This window comes from Chlorocebus sabaeus, chromosome 1 (assembly GCF_047675955.1).
Source record: "Chlorocebus sabaeus isolate Y175 chromosome 1, mChlSab1.0.hap1, whole genome shotgun sequence".
Taxonomy (NCBI): Eukaryota; Metazoa; Chordata; class Mammalia; order Primates; family Cercopithecidae; genus Chlorocebus; species Chlorocebus sabaeus.
This window is the reverse complement of record NC_132904.1, coordinates 59,050,347-59,069,703: the sequence shown is the minus strand read 5'-3', so window position 1 is coordinate 59,069,703 and position 19,357 is coordinate 59,050,347. Positions and strand designations below refer to the sequence as shown.

Sequence of the window (19,357 nt, the reverse complement as noted above, 5' to 3'; positions counted from 1 at the left end):
TAATGCAAAATGGAGAAGACAGAAAAGAAGATCATAAATCATAAAAGGCTCCACAAAGTATCTGAGAGCATCCAGTGTTTTCTATTCAGGAAAGGAAACATAACATAACATAGTGAGTGAAGGGCCTTTGAAGTTCTAAGAGGGAGCATTGTTTTTCTGGAATTATGCAATAGTTACCTTATGTGTCTAAATTTTAAAATTTTATTGATTATCTCAAATCCAAACACCTGCTAACCAATCCTCCAAATTTACTGAGGCTCCTCTCACATAGAATATTCTTAATTTCTCAGATGTACTTTGCAAGAATGTATCATTCCTCTTATCATTTCCTCCTCAATCTCAGTCCAGTGATATTTTACACCCACACACACACACACTTCATCTTGGCTGCTCTTTACATCCTGATTAACAAGTATAATTAGCAATAAGTATATGCTAATTTAATACCATATGGAAGTTTTTCTTAGAGACTGAAGGGATGAAAAACATGGGAAGTGCAGGATTGTTATATTTTGGAAACTTTCTGCATGGTTTTCTGTGTAAGTGGAGCAAATATTTGAAAGTGAGAGTGTCTTTTTAACTATATTTCATATTCCCTCTTTAGGTCTCCTATGCTGTATTATGGAGTTAAAGAATGGATTTTCTGTTTCTCCAAGAAATAGACACCATACTGTGAAAGAAGTTATCGTTTCTCACTGGAAGCAAGAAAACTCATGCAAGAAATGTGTCTGTAGGGAATTGCCACCAATATGCTTCATCTAAACAACACACGGTTTCACCCTTCCACCTTCCTCCTAGTGGGGGTCCCAGGGCTGGAAGGATGTGCATGTATGGATTGGCTTCCCCTTCTTTGCAGTGTATCTAATAGCCCTTCTAGGGAACATCACTATCTTGTTTGTGATACAGACTGAACAGAGCCTCCACCAACCCATGTTTTACTTCCTAGCCATGTTGGCCTGCACTGAACTGGGCTTGTCTCCAACAACCATTCCCAAGATGCTGGGAATTTTCTGGTTTAATCTTGGAGAGATTGTGTTTGGTGCCTGCATCACACAGATGTATACCATTCATATATGCACTGGCCTGGAGTCTGTAGTACTGACAGTCATGGCCATAGATCATTATATTGCCATCTGCAACCCCCTGAGATATAGCATGATCCTTACTAACAAGGTAATAGCCATTCTGGTCATAGTCATCATTGTCAGGACTTTGGTGTTTGTGACTCCATTCTTATTTCTCATCCTGAGATTGCCTTTCTGTGGTGTCCGGATTATCCTTCATACCTATTGTGAACACATGGGCTTGGCAAAGTTAGCTTGTGCCAGTATTAGAGTTAATGTTATATATGAATTGATTGCCTTCTCAGTGGGATGCATTGACCTTTCTGTGATTGGATTTTCCTGTGTCCAAATCCTCTGAGCTGTCTTCCATCTCCCATCCTGGCATGCCCGGCTTAAGGCACTCAGCACATGTAGCTCTCACGTCTGTGTTATGTTGGCTTTCTACCTGCCAGTCCTCTTTTCCTTCATGATACACTGCTTTGGCCACAACATCCCTCATTACATCCACATTCTTCTGGCCAATATATATGTGGTTTTTCCTCCTGCTCTTAACCCTGTTATCTATGGGGTCAAGACAAAACATAGGATACTTAATCCTAAAAGCTTTTGGCATTTTGCCCCCAAGTGGATCTTCCACAACAATTCAGTTAGAAGATAATGAAGTCATAACAAAATAAACACTGGAAACTTTTTTTTTTACTACTTCTATTGCAGCCCCACATGAGCCAATAGCATTATATCCCCTACAACGTCGCGTGATTTCAGTACGGTCCATTGGAAGGTATAGCTCAAAGATTCCAAAACAATCTCTCTGTTTCACCCATTAAAAGTACAAAAAATACCCACATTTAAACCCCACGATACTACAAAATGCTTAAAGAGAGACAAAGGTTTTGTAAAAGTTATTGCCCAGTAATTGTAGATTCTCTCTATTTAATATCCAAAGCTGAAGTTCATGATGATTAAAATGATGTGGTATTTCATCAAAACCAAGCAGGATACAGCGACAAGAGAAATTAACTGGGAGTCATAAGATCTAGATTTAAATACAGATTATGGCCTTACCTAAAATTTTGACGTGAGAATTTCACTTAGACTCTTTGAGTTCACAGTACTAAACTCATACTGATTTATAACATTTTATGAGCAGGGATACTGAAGCTTAAAGGGAATGTTGTGAAAACCTGTGAAGCTTGTAAAGCATTAAAAGATTTGGAAACAAATACAGTGAGTGCTTACCAAACATAATTATAGTGTAACTGTTATTTCTAATGTATGCAGATTTCATTTACTAATCCAGCTCCAGTATACAATCCCTGGTTTGAGGTCAGCTCTCCAGATCCAGATTATTCCAATGCATGTGGCTCTTCATGTACTTCTCAGTTTTTACCTTCATGAAAGAGACTTTCAGTCAGGAGACTATAAAGCCTGAAGAGTTAACAGGGATCTATCTTGGGCTTAAGGACTCAGAGAAATCCCATCCTTCACAGTCTTTGCTAGAGTGGGTTTTAGGGCAGACTGTAATAGTGTGGCTGCTGAAATAATATGAAGTCATTCTTAATAAGATATAGAAGATAAATAGGACCATAAAAACCCTAGAGGAAAACCTAGGTAGTACCATTCAGGACATAGACATGGGCAAAGACTTCATGTCTAAAACACCAAAAGCAACGGCAGCAAAAGCCAAAATTGACAAATGGGATCTCATTAAACTAAAGAGCTTCTGCACAGCAAAAGAAACTACTATCAGAGTGAACAGGCAACCTACAGAATGGGAGAAAATTTTTGCAATCTACTCATCTGACAAAGGGCTAATATCCAGAACCTACAAAGAACTCAAACAAATTTACAAGAAAAAAAACAAACAACCCCATCCAAAAGTGGGCAAAGGATATGAAGAGACATTTCTCAAAAGAAGACATTCATACAGCCAACAGACACATGAAAAAATGCTCATCATCACTGGCCATCAGAGAAATGCAAATCAAAACCACAATGAGATACCATCTCACACCAGTTAGAATGGCAATCATTAAAAAGTCCGGAAACAACAGGTGCTGGAGAGGATGTGGAGAAATAGGAACACTTTTACACTGTTGGTGGGATTGTAAAATAGTTCAACCATTATGGAAAACAGTATGGCGATTCCCCAAGGATCTAGAACTAGATGTACCATATGACTCAGCCATCCCATTACTGGGTATATACCCAAAGGATTATAAATCATGCTGCTATAAAGACACATGCACACGTATGTTTATTGCGGCACTATTCACAATAGCAAAGACTTGGAATCAACCCAAATGTCCATCAGTGACAGACTGGATTAAGAAAATGTGGCACATATACACCATGGAATACTATGCAGCCATAAAAAAGGATGAGTTTGTGTCCTTTGTAGGGACATGGATGCAGCTGGAAACCATCATTCTTAGCAACCTATCACAAGAACAGAAAACCAACCACCGCATGTTCTCACTCATAGGTGGGAACTGAACAATGAGATCACTTGGACTCGGGAAGGGGAACATCACACACCGGGGCCTATCATGGGGAGGGGGGAGGGGGGAGGGATTGCATTGGGAGTTATACCTGATGTAAATGACGAGTTGATGGGTGCAGCACAGCAACATGGCACAAGTATACATATGTAACAAACCTGCACGTTATGCACATGTACCCTAGAACTTAAAGTATAATAAATAAATAAATAAATAATAAAAAATAAAAGAAGATAAATAGGACAATTTATTTATTTGAGTATTCTAGGAGCTGCAAAAATGTGAAGCTGGCTTCTAATTGGAAATGGAGCCCTGATTGAAACTCAAGGTAGAGTGAGTAGGAATGTACAGAGAATAGTGCAAAAGTAATAACAATAAATGGCAGTATAAATTGACAAGTGGAAGTAAACTGAAGTGATACGTCATATAAATATATAAAGAAAAAGAAATGAAGTAATTATTTTCTAAGTAGATATTTTGAAATTGACAAAGAAATAAAGAAAAACTAAACAGATAATTTAACAAGGAATAAAGATGAGAAAAAAATCATTATGGATTATCTTCTAAGTAAAATACCACTTTTCAATTATAGTTTATTTAATGTGTTATTATTTCATATTTTAATTATGAAAATCTCATTTTAGAGTCTGAATATTTACATTTGTATATTTAAAGGCTCTAATATGTTCAATTTTGTTCACTGTACCCAAAATATGTTTAACCACCAGACCACTTAATTTTGGTGTCATACGTTAAGAATTTCTACTATTTAAGAGTTTTCCTGTATCATTTCTGAGACTTTGTTAAATGTTGCTTGCTCCAGAAAGTGAGTAATCTGAATGGAAATGAATAATAGAAAACCGTAATTTCTAAGGAGCATAGAAGCTAATACAGAAGAGAAAACCCCATTCATCACCAAGTGCATGTTACAGGGACTGTAACATGGGAGCCAGGAGCATGTTTGAAAATAGCACTGTGTGCACATAGAATTCCCAAGAAGGAAAGGTGTCTAGGGAGTTTATCAAGCTCTTGAGTTTTTTTAAACTCATTTTGTACAAAGCCATCAATACTGCGAGTCTTTTTTTAAACTCATTTTGTACAAAGCCATCAATACTGCGAGTCTTGGAGCAGTTCGGCTGGGCTATGACAAATGTTATGGAAAGCATTGAATATTGGTCATCTTGGCTGAGTCCACATCTGTGAAACATTGGCATGTTTCAAGCCAATCTAAAAGGATTCAACTTTGCTTATTATTTCAAAATTCCAAGGCTGCTGAAAGGTAGGTCTTTACACACAGTCACTCTATTTGATAGCTGAATATTTTCATCAGGGGCCACTGATGAAAATGTTGACCTCCACTAACCTAAGTCTGTCCATTGTTACTATCTCCAAGATGCTTAGTATCTTCCAGTTCAACTTCAGAGAAATAGTTTTTGGTGCCTTCCTTGTTTACATACAGATGCTTACGATTTATCTATGCACTAGCGTGGAATTTGGGGTACTAACTATCCTGGCCATAGACCACTATGTTGTATTTCACAGTCCACTGAGATATACCATGATTCTCACGAACAAGGTGGTAGCCATCCTATGAAGTCATGATAATGAGATCTTTAATCTTCATCATCCCTTTTGAGTTTCTCATCTTGCTATTGTCATTCTGTGCTGCCCATATCATCCCCCACGTGAACTGTGAGCACATGGGCATTGCCCATCTTTCCCATGCCAGTATCAGAGCCAATAATTTGTTTGGAGTGGTTGCCTTCTTGTGGGATTTATTGATCTTAATGCAATTGGTTCCTCCTATGTAAAGAAACTACACAGTGTTTCACTTACCACCATGGACTGGCCAGTTCGAGGCTCTCAGTACCTGTGGTTCCCATGTCTGTCATGCTCATCTTCTACATCCCAGTATTTTTTTTCTGATGCACTGCTTGCTGAAAGCATCCCTGGTTATACTTGTATATTTCTGGTCAATCTATATATGGTTGTTCTACCTGTATTCAACCCTGTTATCTATGGGATCAGGAAAAAACAGATCCCAGACTAGGTTATAGACCTAAAGACATTTGATGATCAGCCACTTCTAGTCATGATGATATATGTATTGGGGCATATATGTGTGTGACTATATATGTGTGTATGATCCCAGACTAGGTTATAGACCCAAAGACATTTGATGATCAGCCACTTCTAGTCATGATATATGTATTGGGATATGTATGTAAATATATATACACATATATGTGTGTGATTATATATGTGTGTATGTATATATTTGTGTATTTTTTTCTTTTTTATTTCAATAGGTTTTGGGGCAACAGGTGGTGTTTGGTTATATGAATAAGTTCTTTAGTGGCGATTTTTGAGATTTTGCTGCACTCATTACCCGAGCAGTGTACACTGTACCCAATGTATAGTCTTTTATCCCTTGCCCTCTTCCCACCCTTTCACCTGAGTCCCCAAAGTCCATTGTATCACTCTTATGCCTTTGTGCCTTCATAGCTTAGCTCCCACATATGAGTGAAAACATGTAAAGTTTGATTTTCCATTCCTGAGTTACTTCATTTAGAATAATAGTCTGCAATTCCATCCAGGTTGTTGCAAATACCATTATTTCTTTCCTTTTTAGGGCTGAGCATTATTCCATGGTGTATGTATATAATGCATTTTCTTCATCCACTCGATTGATGGGCATTTGGGCTGGTTCCATATTTTTTGCAATTGTAAATTGTGCTGCTATAAATATGAGTGTGCAATTATCCTTTTTTGTATAATGACTTCTTTTTCTCTGAATCGATACACAGAAGTGGGACTGCTGGATCAAACGGTACATCTACTTTTAGTTCTTTAAGGTATCTCCACGCAGTTTTCCATAATGGTTTTATTAGTTTACATTCCCACCAACAGTGTACAAGTGTTCTCTTTTTACTGTAACCACACCAACATCTATAATTTTTTTTGATTTTTTGATTATGGCCATTCTTGCAAGAGTAAGATGGTATCACGTTCTTGTTTTGATTTGCATTTCTCTGGTAATTAGTGATGTTGAGTATTTTTTCATATGCTTGTTGGCCACTTGTATATCTTCTTTTGAGAATTATCTATTCATGACCTTATCCCATTTGCTGATGGGATTGTTTTATTTCTTGCTGATTTGTTTGAGTTCTTTGTAGATCTGTATATCAGTCCTTTATCGAGTGTATAGATTGTGAAGAATTTTTCCCACTCTGGGGTTGGTCTGTTTGCTCTGCTGATTGTTTCTTCTGTTACACAGAAGCTTTTTAGTTTAATTAAGTCCCACCTATTTATCTTTGTTTTTGTTGCATTTGCTTTTGGGTTCTTGGTCATGAAGTCTTTGCCTAAGCCAATGTCTAAAAGGGTTTTTCCAATGTTATCGTCTAGAATCGTTATGGTTTCAGATCTTAGATTTAAGTCTTCGATCCATCTGGAGTTGATTTTTGTATCAGGTGAGAGATGAGGATCCAGTTTCACTTTTCTACATATGACTTGCCAGTTATCCTAGAACCATTTATTGAAAGGGGTGTCCTTTCCCCACTTTATGTTTTTCTTGCTTTTTGAAGATGAGTTTGCTGTAAGTATTTGAGTTTATTTCTGGGTTCTCTATTCTGTTCCATTGGTCTATGTGCCTGTGGTTGTATAGTATAGTTTGAAGTCGGGTAATGTGATACCTTCAGATTTGTTATTTTTTGCTTAGTCTTGCTTTGGGTGTGTGGGCTCTTTTTTGATTCCATATGAATTTTAGGATTTTTTTTCTAGTTTTATGAAGAATGATGGTGGTATTTTGATGGGAATTGCGTTGAATTTGTAGACTGTTTTTGGCAGTATGGTCATTTTCACAATTTGATTCTACCCATCGTGAGCATGGGATGAGTTTCCATTTTTTGTGTTGTCTATGATTTCTTTCAACAGTGTTTTGCAGTTTTCTTTGTAGAGGTGTTTCACCTCCTTGGCTAGGTATTTTCCTGCATACTTTATATGTTATTTTTGAAGCTATTGTAAAAGAGACTGAGTTCTTGATTTAATTCTCAGCTTGGTTGTTGTTGGTGTATAGCATAGCTACTGATTTGTGTACATTAATTTTGTACCCAGAAACTGGTGAATTTGTGTACCAGTTCTAGGAGATTTTGGACGAGTCTTTAGGGTTTTGCAGGTATACAATCATGTTATCAGCAAACAGTGACAGTTTGACTTCCTCTTTACCAATCTGGATGCCTGCGATTTCTTTCTCTTGTCTGATTGCTCTGACTAGGACTTCCAGTACTATGTTGAATAGAAGTGATGAGAAAGGGCATCCTTGTCTTGTTTCATTTCTCAGAGGGAATGCTTTCAACTTTTCTCCATTCAGTATAATGTTGGCTGTGGGTTTGTCACAGACGGCTTTTAATACATTGAGATATGTCCCTTGTATGCTGATTTTGCTGAGAGTTTTCATCATAAAGTGAAGCTGGATTTTGTTGAATTTTTTTGCATATATTGAGATGATCATGTGATTTTTGCTTGCAATTCTGTTTACGTGGTGTATCACATTTATCGACTTGCAGATGTTAAACCATCCTTGCATCCCTGGTATAAAACCCACTTGACCATGGTGGATTATCTTTTTGATATGCTGTTGGATTTGGCTGGCTAATATTTTGTTGAGGATTTTTGCATCTATGTTAATCAGGAATAGTGGTCAGTAATTTTCTCTTTTTGTTATGTCTTTCCATGGTTTTGATATTAGGCTGATACTAGCTTCATAGAATGATTTGGGGAAGATTCCCTCTTTTTCTATCCTGTGGAATAGTGTCAATAGGATTGGTAAAAATTCTTCTTTCAATATCTGAGATTTCAGCTGTGAATCTGCCTGGGCCTGGACTTTTTATTGTTGGCAATTTTTAAATTACCATTTCAACCTCACTGCTTGTTATTGGTCTGATTACAGTTTCTGTATCTTTCAGGTTTAATCTGGGAGGGTTGTATATTTCCAGGAATTTATCCATCTACTCTAGATTTTCTAGTTTATCCACATAAAGGTGTTCATAGGAGCTTTGAGTAATCTTTTGTATTTCTGTCATATCAGCAGTAATATCTCCTGTTTTGTTTCTAATTGTGCTTATTTGGATCTTCTCTCTTCTTTCCTTGGTTAATCTCACCAATGATCCACCAATTTTATATATCTTTTCAAAGGAGCAGCTTACTGTTTTATGTATCTTTTATATTGTTTGTTCGTTAGTTTCTATTTTTTTTAGTTTGCTCTGATCTTGGTTATTTCTTTTCTTCTGTTGATTTGGGGTTTGGTTTGTTCTTGTTTCTCTAGTTTCTTGAGGTGTGACCTTAGATTGTCTATTTGTGCTCTTTCAGACTTTTTGATGTAGACATTTAAGGCTATGAACTTTCCTTTAGCATTGTCTTTGCTGTATCCCAGAGGGTTTGATAAGTTGTATCTCTATTATCATTCAGTTCAGAGAATTTTTTAATTTCCATGTTGATTTCATAGTTAACCCAGTGATCATTCAGAAGCAGGTTATTTAATTTCCATGCATTTGCATGGTTTTGAGGGTTCCTTTTGGTGTTGATTTCCAATTTGACTTCACCAGGGTATGACAGAGTACTTGATATAGTTTTAATTTTCTTAAATTTACTGACTTGTTTTGTGGCCTATCATATGGTCTATCTTGTAGAATGTTCCATGTGCTGATGAATAGAATGTATATTCTGCAGTAGTTGAGTAGAATATTCTGTAAATATCCGTTAAGTTCATTTGTTGTAGGGTATAGTTTAAGTCCACTGTTTTTTTTATTTACTTTCTGTCTTGATGACCTGTCTAGTGCTGACAGTGGAGGACTAAAATACCCCACTATTAATGGGTTGCCATCTATCTCATTTCTTAGGTCTAGTAGTAATTGTTTTATAAATTTGGGAGCTCCAGTGTTAGATGCATATATATTGGATCGTGAGGTTTTCCTGTTGGACTAATCATTTTTTCATTATATAATGTCCTTCTTTGTCTTTTTAAACTGTTGGTGCTTTAATGTTTGTTTTGTCTGAATAACTACTACTGCTTGCTTTTGGTGTCCATTTGCATGGAATATCTTTTTCCACTCCTTTACCTTAACTTTATTTGAGTCTTGATGTGTTAGGTGAGTCTCCTAAAGACAGCAGAAACTTGGTTGGTGAATTCTTTTTCATTCTGCCATTCTGTATCTTCTAGGTGGAGCATTTAGGCCATTTACATTCAATTTTAGTATTGAGATGTCAAGTACTCATCTATTCATTATGCTATTCATTGACTGAATGCCTTGTTGTTGTTGTTGTTGTTTTCATTGTGTTTTTATTATATAGGTCCTGTGAGATTTATGCTTTAAGGAGGTTCTATTTTGGTGTATTTTGAGGATTTGTTTCAAGATTTAGAGCTCTTTTTTGCAGTTTTTGTAATTCTGGCTTGGTAGTAGCAAATTCTCTTAGCATTTGTTTGTCTACGGAAGACTGTATCTTTCCTTTATTTATGATGCTTAGTTTCACTGGATACAAAATTCTTGACTGATAATTGTTTTGTTTAAGGATGCTAGATATAGGAACCCAATTTCTTCTAACTTGCAGGGTTTGTGCTGAGAAATCTGCTGTTATTCTGATAGGTTTTCCTTTATATGTTACCTGATGCTTTTGTCTCATAGCTCTATTTTTATTTATTTATTTGTTTTATTTTTTAGATGGAGTCTTGTTCTGTCACCCAGAGTGGAGTGTAATGGTGCAATCTCGGCTACTCTGCCTCCAGGTTTCAAGCAATTCTCCTGCCTCAGCCTTCCCAGTAGCTGGAACTACAAGGCCCATGCCACCACACCCAGCTAACTTTTGTATTTTTAGTAGAGACAGGGTTTCACCATGTTAGCCAGACTGGTCTTGGACTCCTGACCTCAAGTGATCCGCCTGCCTAGGCCTCCCAAAGTACTGGGATTACAGGTGTGAGCCTCCACTACCAGCCTTGCCTCACAGTCCTTAAGATTCTTTCTTTTGTCTTGACTTTAGATAACCTGATGACTATGTGCCTAGGTGATGATCTGTTTTCAATGAATTTTCCAGGTGTTCTTTGAACTTCTTGTATTTGGATATCTAGCTCTCTGGCAAGGCTGGAGAAGTTTTCCTTGATTATTCCCTCAAATATATTTTCCAAACTTTGAGATTTCTCTTCTTCCTCAGGAACACCAATTATTCTTAGGTTTGGATGCTTAACACGGTCCCAAATTTCTTTGGAGACTCTTCATTTTTTTAATCCTTTTTTCTTTGTCTTTGATGGATTGGATTAATTTGAAAACCTTGTCTTTGAGCTCTGAAGTTATTTTTTCTGCTTGTTCAATTCTATTGCTGAGACTTTCCAGTGCATTTTGCGTTTCTCCAAGTATGTCCTTCATTTCCAGAAGTTGTGTTTATTTTTTATTTATGCTATCTATTTCACTGAAGATTTTTCCTTTCACATCCTGTATTATGTTTTTTATTTCTTTAAGTTGGATTTCACATTTTTCTGGTGTCTCTTTGATCAGCTCAATAATTGATCTTCTGAATTATTTTTCTGGTAATTCAGAGATTTCATCTTGGTTTTGATCCATTGCTGGTGAGCTGATTTGATCCTTTGGAGGTATTAAAGAACCTTGTTTTGTAATATTACCAGAATTGTTTCTCTGGCTCCTTCTCATTTGGGTAGACTAAGTCAGAGGGAAGATCTAGGAATTAAGTGCTGCTGTTCACATTCTTTTGTCCCATGGGGGTGCTCCCTTGATTTGGTGTTCTCCCATTTCCCCTAGGGATGAGGCTTCCTGAGACCAGAACTGCAATGACTGATTTTGCTCTTCTTGGTCTAGCCACCCAGTGTAGCTATAGGGCTCTGGGCTAATACTGGAGAGTGTCTGCAAAGAGTCCTGTGATGTGATCTATCTTCAGGTCTTTCTGCCACAGATACCAGCGCCTGCTCGGGTGGAGGTAGCAGGGGAGTTAAGTGGAGTCTGTGAGGGTTCTCCGTTGTATTTTTGTTTAGTGTACTGGTTTTATGTTGGTTGGCCTGCAGCCAGGAGGTGGCACATTCAAGAGTACATCAACTGCAGTACTAGAGGGAGGATGTACACTTGCCCTAGGGTCACCTGGTTAAGTATTCAGGTTTCTCAGGTGGTGGGCAGGGCCATAGAGCTCTCAAGATATTATTTCCTTTGTCTTTGGCAACCAGAGTGGGTAGGGAAAGACCACCACGTGGGGGCTGAGCTCAGACTATCCTTGAATGGAACTTGCTGCAGTGTTGTGGGGGATAGCTGTGTGATTCCCAGTCCAATGGAGTTATATCTCATGGTACATTGTGGTTGCCTCTGCTGAGTCACACAGGTCACCAGGGAAGTGGGCAAAAGCCAGCAGTCACAGGCCTCACCCTGTTCCTATGCAGTCACAGTCATAAATGCTGTGCCCCCACAACAGCACCAAGTGTTTCAAGGCAGCTGGTGACCAGTTCTGAGAACTTGCTCCAGACCACCAGATTCCCCACTGAGAAAGCAAGCTGACTCACAGTTTTTCAGTATCTCAGGGAGTCTGTAGAAGCAATCTAGTTCCTTCAAAGGGTCTATGGATTATCTCAGCTTTCCTGGCATGATCCTGCAGTAGTTCTTGGAGCAAAAGTTCATGATGTGAGTCTCTACATGCTGCTCTGTCTCTCTGAGCAGGAGCTGCAAGCTAGTCTTGCCTCCTATTTGCCATCTTAATCTGAGTCTTGATTCTGTGTATTTTTGTCTTTCTTGACTGAATAGTGTATAAAGAAATATATCACACTATGATTTTTTTCAATGTAGCACTTTTTTTTTCCTTTTTCTGTTCATTTTCTATCTTATTGAGTTTGGCTCTTATTTTTATTATTTTCTTCTTTCCATTTTTTGAATATGCTTTTCTCATCTTTTTCTCATAGATTTTTAAGGCAGAAGTTTATAGAACTGATTTCAAATGCTCATTTTTCCCCAATAAAAATAATTAATGTGCTTAATGTTCCATTCACAGCAATCTAGGCTTTTTCTACCTCGCACCTCCAAATTCTTCAAGCTTCTATCTATTACCCAGTTCAAAAACCACTTCCACATTTTCAGGTATTTGTTGTAGCAACAACTCTACTCCCAATATCAATTTTCCTGGTACTGTTTTGTGTAACTATAACAGGATATCAGAGACTGGATAATTTATAAACAATAGAACTTTATTTGGCTCACAGCTCTGGAAGCTGAAAAGTCCAAGGTCAAGGGATCTGCTTCTAGTGAAGGCCTTGTCACTGGGTCATCACATGGCGGAAGGTAGAAGGGCAAGAGAGTATGAGCATGAGAAAGAGAGAAGAGAGGGAGTTAGAAATGGAGAGCTGAGTCAGCTTTTATAACAAACTCACTCCCATGATAGCAGCACTAAATGTGACCTAATCACCTCTTAAAGGTCATACCTCCCAATACTATTGCATTGGGGTTTAAGCTTCCAACACATGAACCTTGAGGGACATTCAAAACATAGCAGCCATATTATACTGCCATCATTCTACTTTAAGTTATTGTGCCCTCTTTATAAAGTTAATTCCCCAAAAGTAGAGATGAATAATATTTTATCTTTTCTCACAAGACCAAACACAGTGATTGTCACTTAATCTGACTGAGCAGATTAGTCTGTTATTTAAAACTTTTAAAAACTGGTTTGATACACTAATACATTCCACAAACCTTCTTACATGATTTCCTACATATTTAAATGACTTGTTTATGATGTGTTGTGGGAGGAACCCCGTTGGAGGTGATTGAATTATGGGGGTGGGTCTTTCCCGTGCTGTTCTCATGATACTGAATGAGTCTCATGAGATCTGATGGTTTTAAAAATGGGAGTTTCCCTATACAAGCTCTCTTTGCCTGTCGCCATCCACAAAAGATATACTTGTTCCTCCTTGCCTTCTACCATATTGTGAGGCCTCCCCAGCCACTGGAACTCCAAGTCCAATAAACCTCTTTCTTTTGTAAAAAAAAAAAAAAAAAAAAAAAAAAAAAAAAAAAAGAAAGAAAGAAAAGAAAAGAAAAAGAAAATTTTCCTCTTTGGTCAGTTAGTTGATGACATGATCAGTGCCTTGTTATTGCTTAGCAACAACTGTTATATTGAGGCCTTCAAGTTTCTCCAGAACTGTTTTGTCAGGCCCCAAACTGGCAGAACTGAATGTCTTTAGCGTCCTATTTCTCCTGATTATGGAGCCAATGTCACCCTCCATTATTTTGTTTCCAAATAAGCAGCCAGATCCTTAGTCGCTCATTGACCTTGAGAATTCATTGAGAACAGAAAGACAAGGTATCTTCTGGTATTTTGAGAAAATATATGTCCTTTGAAAAGTTAATGCTAAATAGAGAATAGAAATAAGAAAATGCACTGTCTTTGAGTTGGAAAAGAAAAATTTATACTTCCTCTCCACAAACAAAAAGACAGAAGAAAGGAGAAGACATGAACTTTCTGACTTGAAGTTGTAATCTTGCAAGGGAAAAAATGCTGCTCAGTAACTGCAGGAGTTCTTGACCACTGGAACCTCCCAAGTGTCTGCTTTTTCACAAAATATTGGAATATTTGAATAAATCTGGGATTATATAAGGGAGGGCAGTTGGGAAGACCAGTTGGGTCAGAGAAGCAATAACAACACATATTTAATATACCTTTATACTGATGGATGAAGCTTCATATTGACAGTTGAGCATATTGTCATTAAATGATGAAAAGTACCTAAGTTTTTATCCAAAGCTTTATTGTTCTTCTCTTTGCTCCTAAAACTCAGTATGTTTTCTCTCTTAGTACGGAGCCTCTGCATGTGTATAGTTTTCATTGCCTAAAATAATCTTTTCATTTTTCTTTGCTTAGGTCATTCCTATTTGTCTTTCTTGTTCAACCTACTTCGGTTTACTTACAATGACCTTACCTGACCTTCAATATTGTGTTAGGCTATTAGGCTCCACTATTGGAGACTTCTACTGTAGCACCAGGAAAGTTTCTTTCTTTTTTTTTTTTATTATACTTTAAGTTCTAGGGTACATGTGCACAATGTGCAGGTTTGTTACATATGTATACTTGTGCCATGTTTGTGTGCTGCACCCATTAACTGCAGTTTCTCTGCATTTCTGGCACCACCAAACACCCAGAGGATGGTTTCCAGAGAGAAGAGTTTCCAGAGCACATATGCCTCCCAACCTGAGAGAGGATGCAGCCTCTACTTACTCTCTTTTCAGACTACTTCAGTAGTACTGGCCCACGAATGGAAAAGAGCACAAGTAGGAATTGAAGACATAGTTCTCTCCAGTCTTCTGGCTAATCTTGGTATAGCCCCCTCTATCCAGACTCAGAAAATGTAAAGCATGGGCTCTTGCTTCACTGATAATGAAGTCTGGTTAGTTCCAGAAGTAGCTGGGGCAGTCATAACTCTAGTATATCAATAACCCTGCCCTTTGGGAACTTATCAATTCTTCGTTCTTTGGGACAAAAAGGCTCTCCTGAGACAGACAGATATATGGTAGAAGAAAAGGATTTTTCTTTCTCTCTGAAAGAAAGGACTCCTGGCAATCCAGCCATACACAGACTGCATGTCCTGTAGGTAGGAAGTCAGTCTCCTGGGTACAGGACTCTTATGTACACATCTGTATGTATTCACATTCAGTTGCCTGTGCATACTCAGTAGGGCCTTTCATGGATCCAATAAGCAAACTCGGAAATTTTTGCAGGTGTTTTGCACATGCTTGTTAGATAGGTACAGCCCAAACCATGCTGTTGAATGGACTCGTGTTAACATCATAACTTTTATCATGGCATTATAATGATAAAAATACATGAGAAAATTGAATAAAATCTTACAGAGAAAATGTAATCTTACAGAGAAAATGCAATCTTACAGAGAAAACTTTCTTCAGAGAGGAAAGTCTCATAACAAATTTTGCTGTAGAGAGATATTTAAAAATGACATTTATATATAACTGGATTTTAGTTAAGAATCATGAGATTGTGTTTTATTTTTAATTTTCATTTTGAGCCTCATGTGAATTATTCATACTCCTCACATAATGGGAACAAACATCATCAGTTTCTTCAAGACCTTTCTTCTGTTTTCCTTTCCAACGTTTTTATTCAGGGGGTACATGTGCAGTTTGATACATGGATAAATTGCATGTTGTTGGTGTTTGATATACAGATTATTTCATCACCCAGATAGTGATCATAATAAGTGATAGTTTTTTGATCCTCATCCTCCTCCCACCCTCCACCCTCAGGTCAGCCCCCGTGTCTATTGTTCCCTTCTTTTTGTCCATTTTTACTTAGTGTTTAGCTCCCACTTATAAGAAGATGTGGTATTTGGTTTTCTGTCCTTGCATTAATTCACTTAAGGTAATGCAGTAGTTCAACAGCTGCGCTATGTTGCTGCAAAAGAATTAATTTCTCTATTTTTTTTTTAGGACAAGGTCTAACTTTGTTACCTAGGCTGGAATGCAGTGGCATAAACATGGCTTACTGTAGCCTTGACCTCCCAAGCTTAACTGATCCTCTTGCCTCAGCCCTACAAGTAACTAGTCCTACAGGTAATCAAAAGTACAAAAATCCATACTTAACTTTATAATTTAGTTTGTTATTTCCTGGGAGGTAAAATGGATGGTTAATCTTGTGATAAGTTTTTCCCAACCATTCCCCATCCTCGTGACCAAGAGCCCAAAGCTAGAGCTTAGACAGAACTGTAATCAACTCCCAGGTCTGCCACTTGACAAGTTATATACATTATCTGAGTTTCATATTTCTAATTTGTATAGTTGTTGTGAGGAATAAATGTGATTATATTAGAAAAGAACTTGGTGGTTCTTATATTGTTATTGTGATTACTATAAGATTTCGTCTCCCACCAGTTTTGGGGAAAAAGGATGTCAACAATAATTTACTAAATGTTTGCTTCTATTCACCATGGAGCCTGTTACATAGAATTAACATGCCAAAGACAGTTTGATCTCAAATAAGTGACGTTGTTGGTTTCATTATTGTTGGTTTTGTGCTCATTTTAGAAAATGATTTTCTTTGTTTATAGCATCTTAGTAAATATAGTTGTCTTTGGGTCTCTAATTGAAACTCATGCACATGTATTGTGCCTATCTCTCATCTCTCTCATGGTTAATTTTGTAGAGGTCATATAGATAACTTTTTAAGAAAGACATTTCAAAATTGGTCCAACTATGTTCATTTGGTGTGCTGATGAAGATAATCTTAATTTAATACTTGTTAAGCTAGCTAAGTTCCCTTTTTATTTTATAAGATTAATTCATGTTGATGTGGTTGGGAGGTGGAGCAAATTTCACACCAATAACTCTTTATCAAGGTCAGCCTCAGGACCACAAATGGATATTTGGGTGATTAGAATCTGTTTTCGTAATTCATTATTTCCTTTATTTCATGCTCTTTCTAATACAAATCCAGTTGCAAATTTTCTGTGATCTAATCGAAATTTATCATTGGTACTTACTTATAAAAGACAGTTATTTTGAGTGTTCTCTAGAGCTTATTCTCAGCATGAAACCTGCCGTATTGGCCTTGTCATACTTTGCAGAAGACTCTAATGTTAGAATCAGAGGCCCATAAGGCTGCTAAGTGATTTGTTCCTTATTTATTGCTTTTATAGAAGTCAATTCAATACTGGAGTCCAATCTGCTGCACAAGGCCAATGACGCTTCCATGACAGAACCTGTTATTCATTGAATAGTGTTGGATAAAACCCCATAATAACCTGGTGACTTCTCTTCAACAAGAGAGGGTGGCTGTCCTTCACCCAGCTCACAGATTACTTTAGATTTCAGATGTGCAAATTCTTGGGTTCCCATTCAAACCTTGCCAGGACTACCTTAAATATGTATGTCTGTATTCTTCAATGTAATACATTTATTTTCCCAGGCTTCAAGAACTGTAATTAGATATTGCACATTTTACTGCTCTTATACATCTAACCTCATCTCCACAAAATACTTGATCAAATAAACTAAGGTGTTTAATAAGTAATGGAGAGTTCTGGGTTAAGAAACAGCTATTACAGTCATAAGGCTAAAGATAAAGTTTTTGATAGGGTTAAGAAAAGTAGTAGATGAAGAAGTCCTCTTGAATAAACTGTGATATAGGATAGGGAAACAGATAGTGGCTACAAGTGAATATTCAGCCTCAGATGTAGAGAGGCAATGCTTGTCATCTGGAGATTGCAATATTCTGAGCCAATCCTACTGTGGGACCAGTGAGTAAACAGATAACAGAGGATTTCTCCTTAGGGCAATGTGATGGTTAATATTGAGTGTCAACTTATGTATTAGTCCATTCTCATGCTGCTGATAAAGATGTACCTGAGACTGGGAAGAAAAAGAGGTTTAATTGGACTTATAGTTCCACATGACCAGGGAGGCCTCAGAATTATGGCAGGAGGTGAAAGGCACTTCTTACAGAGTGGCAGCAAGAGAAAATGAGGAAAATGCAAAAGCAGAAATCCCTGATAAAACCATCAGATCTCATGAGACTTGTTTACTACCACAAGAACAGTATGGGGAAAACTGCCCCCATGATTCAAATTATCTCCCACCGGGTCCCTCCCACAACACCTGGGAATTATGGGAGTACAATTTAAGATGAGATTTGGGTGGGGACACAGTCAAACCATATCATTCCATCCCTGGCCATTCCAAATCTCATGTCCTCACATTTCAAAACCAATCCTGCCTTCCCAATGGTCTCCCAAACTCTTAATTCATTTCAGCATTAACCGCAAAATCCACAGTTCAAAGTCTCATCTGAGACAAGGCAAGTCTCTTCCACCTATCAGCCTGCAAAATCAAAAGCAAGCTAGTTACTTCCTAGATACAATGGGGGTACAGTTATTGAGTAAATACAGCCATTTCAACTGGGAGAAACTAGCCAAAACAAAGAGGTTATGGGGCCATGCAAGTCTGAAATCCAGCAAGGCAGTCTAATTTTAAAGCTCCAAAATGATCTCCTTTGACTCCAGGTGTCACATCCAGGTCACATTAATGCAAGAGGTGGGTTCCAATAGTCTTGGGCAGCTCTGCTCCTGTGACTCTGCAGGGTAAAGCCTGTCTCCCAGTTGCTTTCATGGGCTGGTGTTGAGCATCTGTGACTTTTCCAAGAGAATAGTGCAAGCTGTGGATTCTGGGGTCTGGAAGATGGTGACCCTCTTCTCACAGCTCCTTTAGATAGTGCCCCAGTAGAGACTCTGTGTGGGGGCTCTGATTCCACATTTCCCTTCTGCACTGCCCTAGCAGAGATTCTCCATGAGAACCCCACCCCTGCCACAAACTTCTGCCTGGGCATACAGGCATTTCCACACATCTTCTGAAATCTAGGTGGAGGTTCTCAAACTCCAGTTTTAGACTTCTGTGCCCTTGACAGCACAACACCACGTGGAAGCTGCCAAGGCTTGGGGCTTGCACCGTCTGAAGCCATAGCCTGAGCTCTATGGCCCATTTCAGCCATGACTGGAGTGGGTGGGACACAGGGTACCAACTCCATAGACTACATATGGCACAAGGAACCCGAGCCAGGTCCAAGAAATCATTTTCTCCTAGGCCTCTGGACCTGTGATGGGAAGGGCTGCAGTGAAGACTTCTGACATGCCCTGGAGACATTTTCCCCATTGTCTTGGTTGTTAACATTTAACCCTCTCCTTGTTACTTATGCAAATTTCTGCAGTGGGTTTGAATTTCTCCTCAAGAAATGGTTTTTTCTTTTCTGTCA

General features: G+C 38.0%; 1 protein-coding gene across 1 annotated transcript; it reads left to right on the top strand.

The window, feature by feature from the left end:
• The first annotated feature begins 749 nt into the window (after nt 1–749).
• Nucleotides 750–1,722, top strand: LOC119624262 (olfactory receptor 52E5-like). The gene is given in 2 exon segments (XM_037997647.1): nt 750–818; nt 820–1,722. Coding segments are annotated over 2 exon segments (972 nt in total).
• The last annotated feature ends 17,635 nt before the right edge of the window (nt 1,723–19,357 follow it).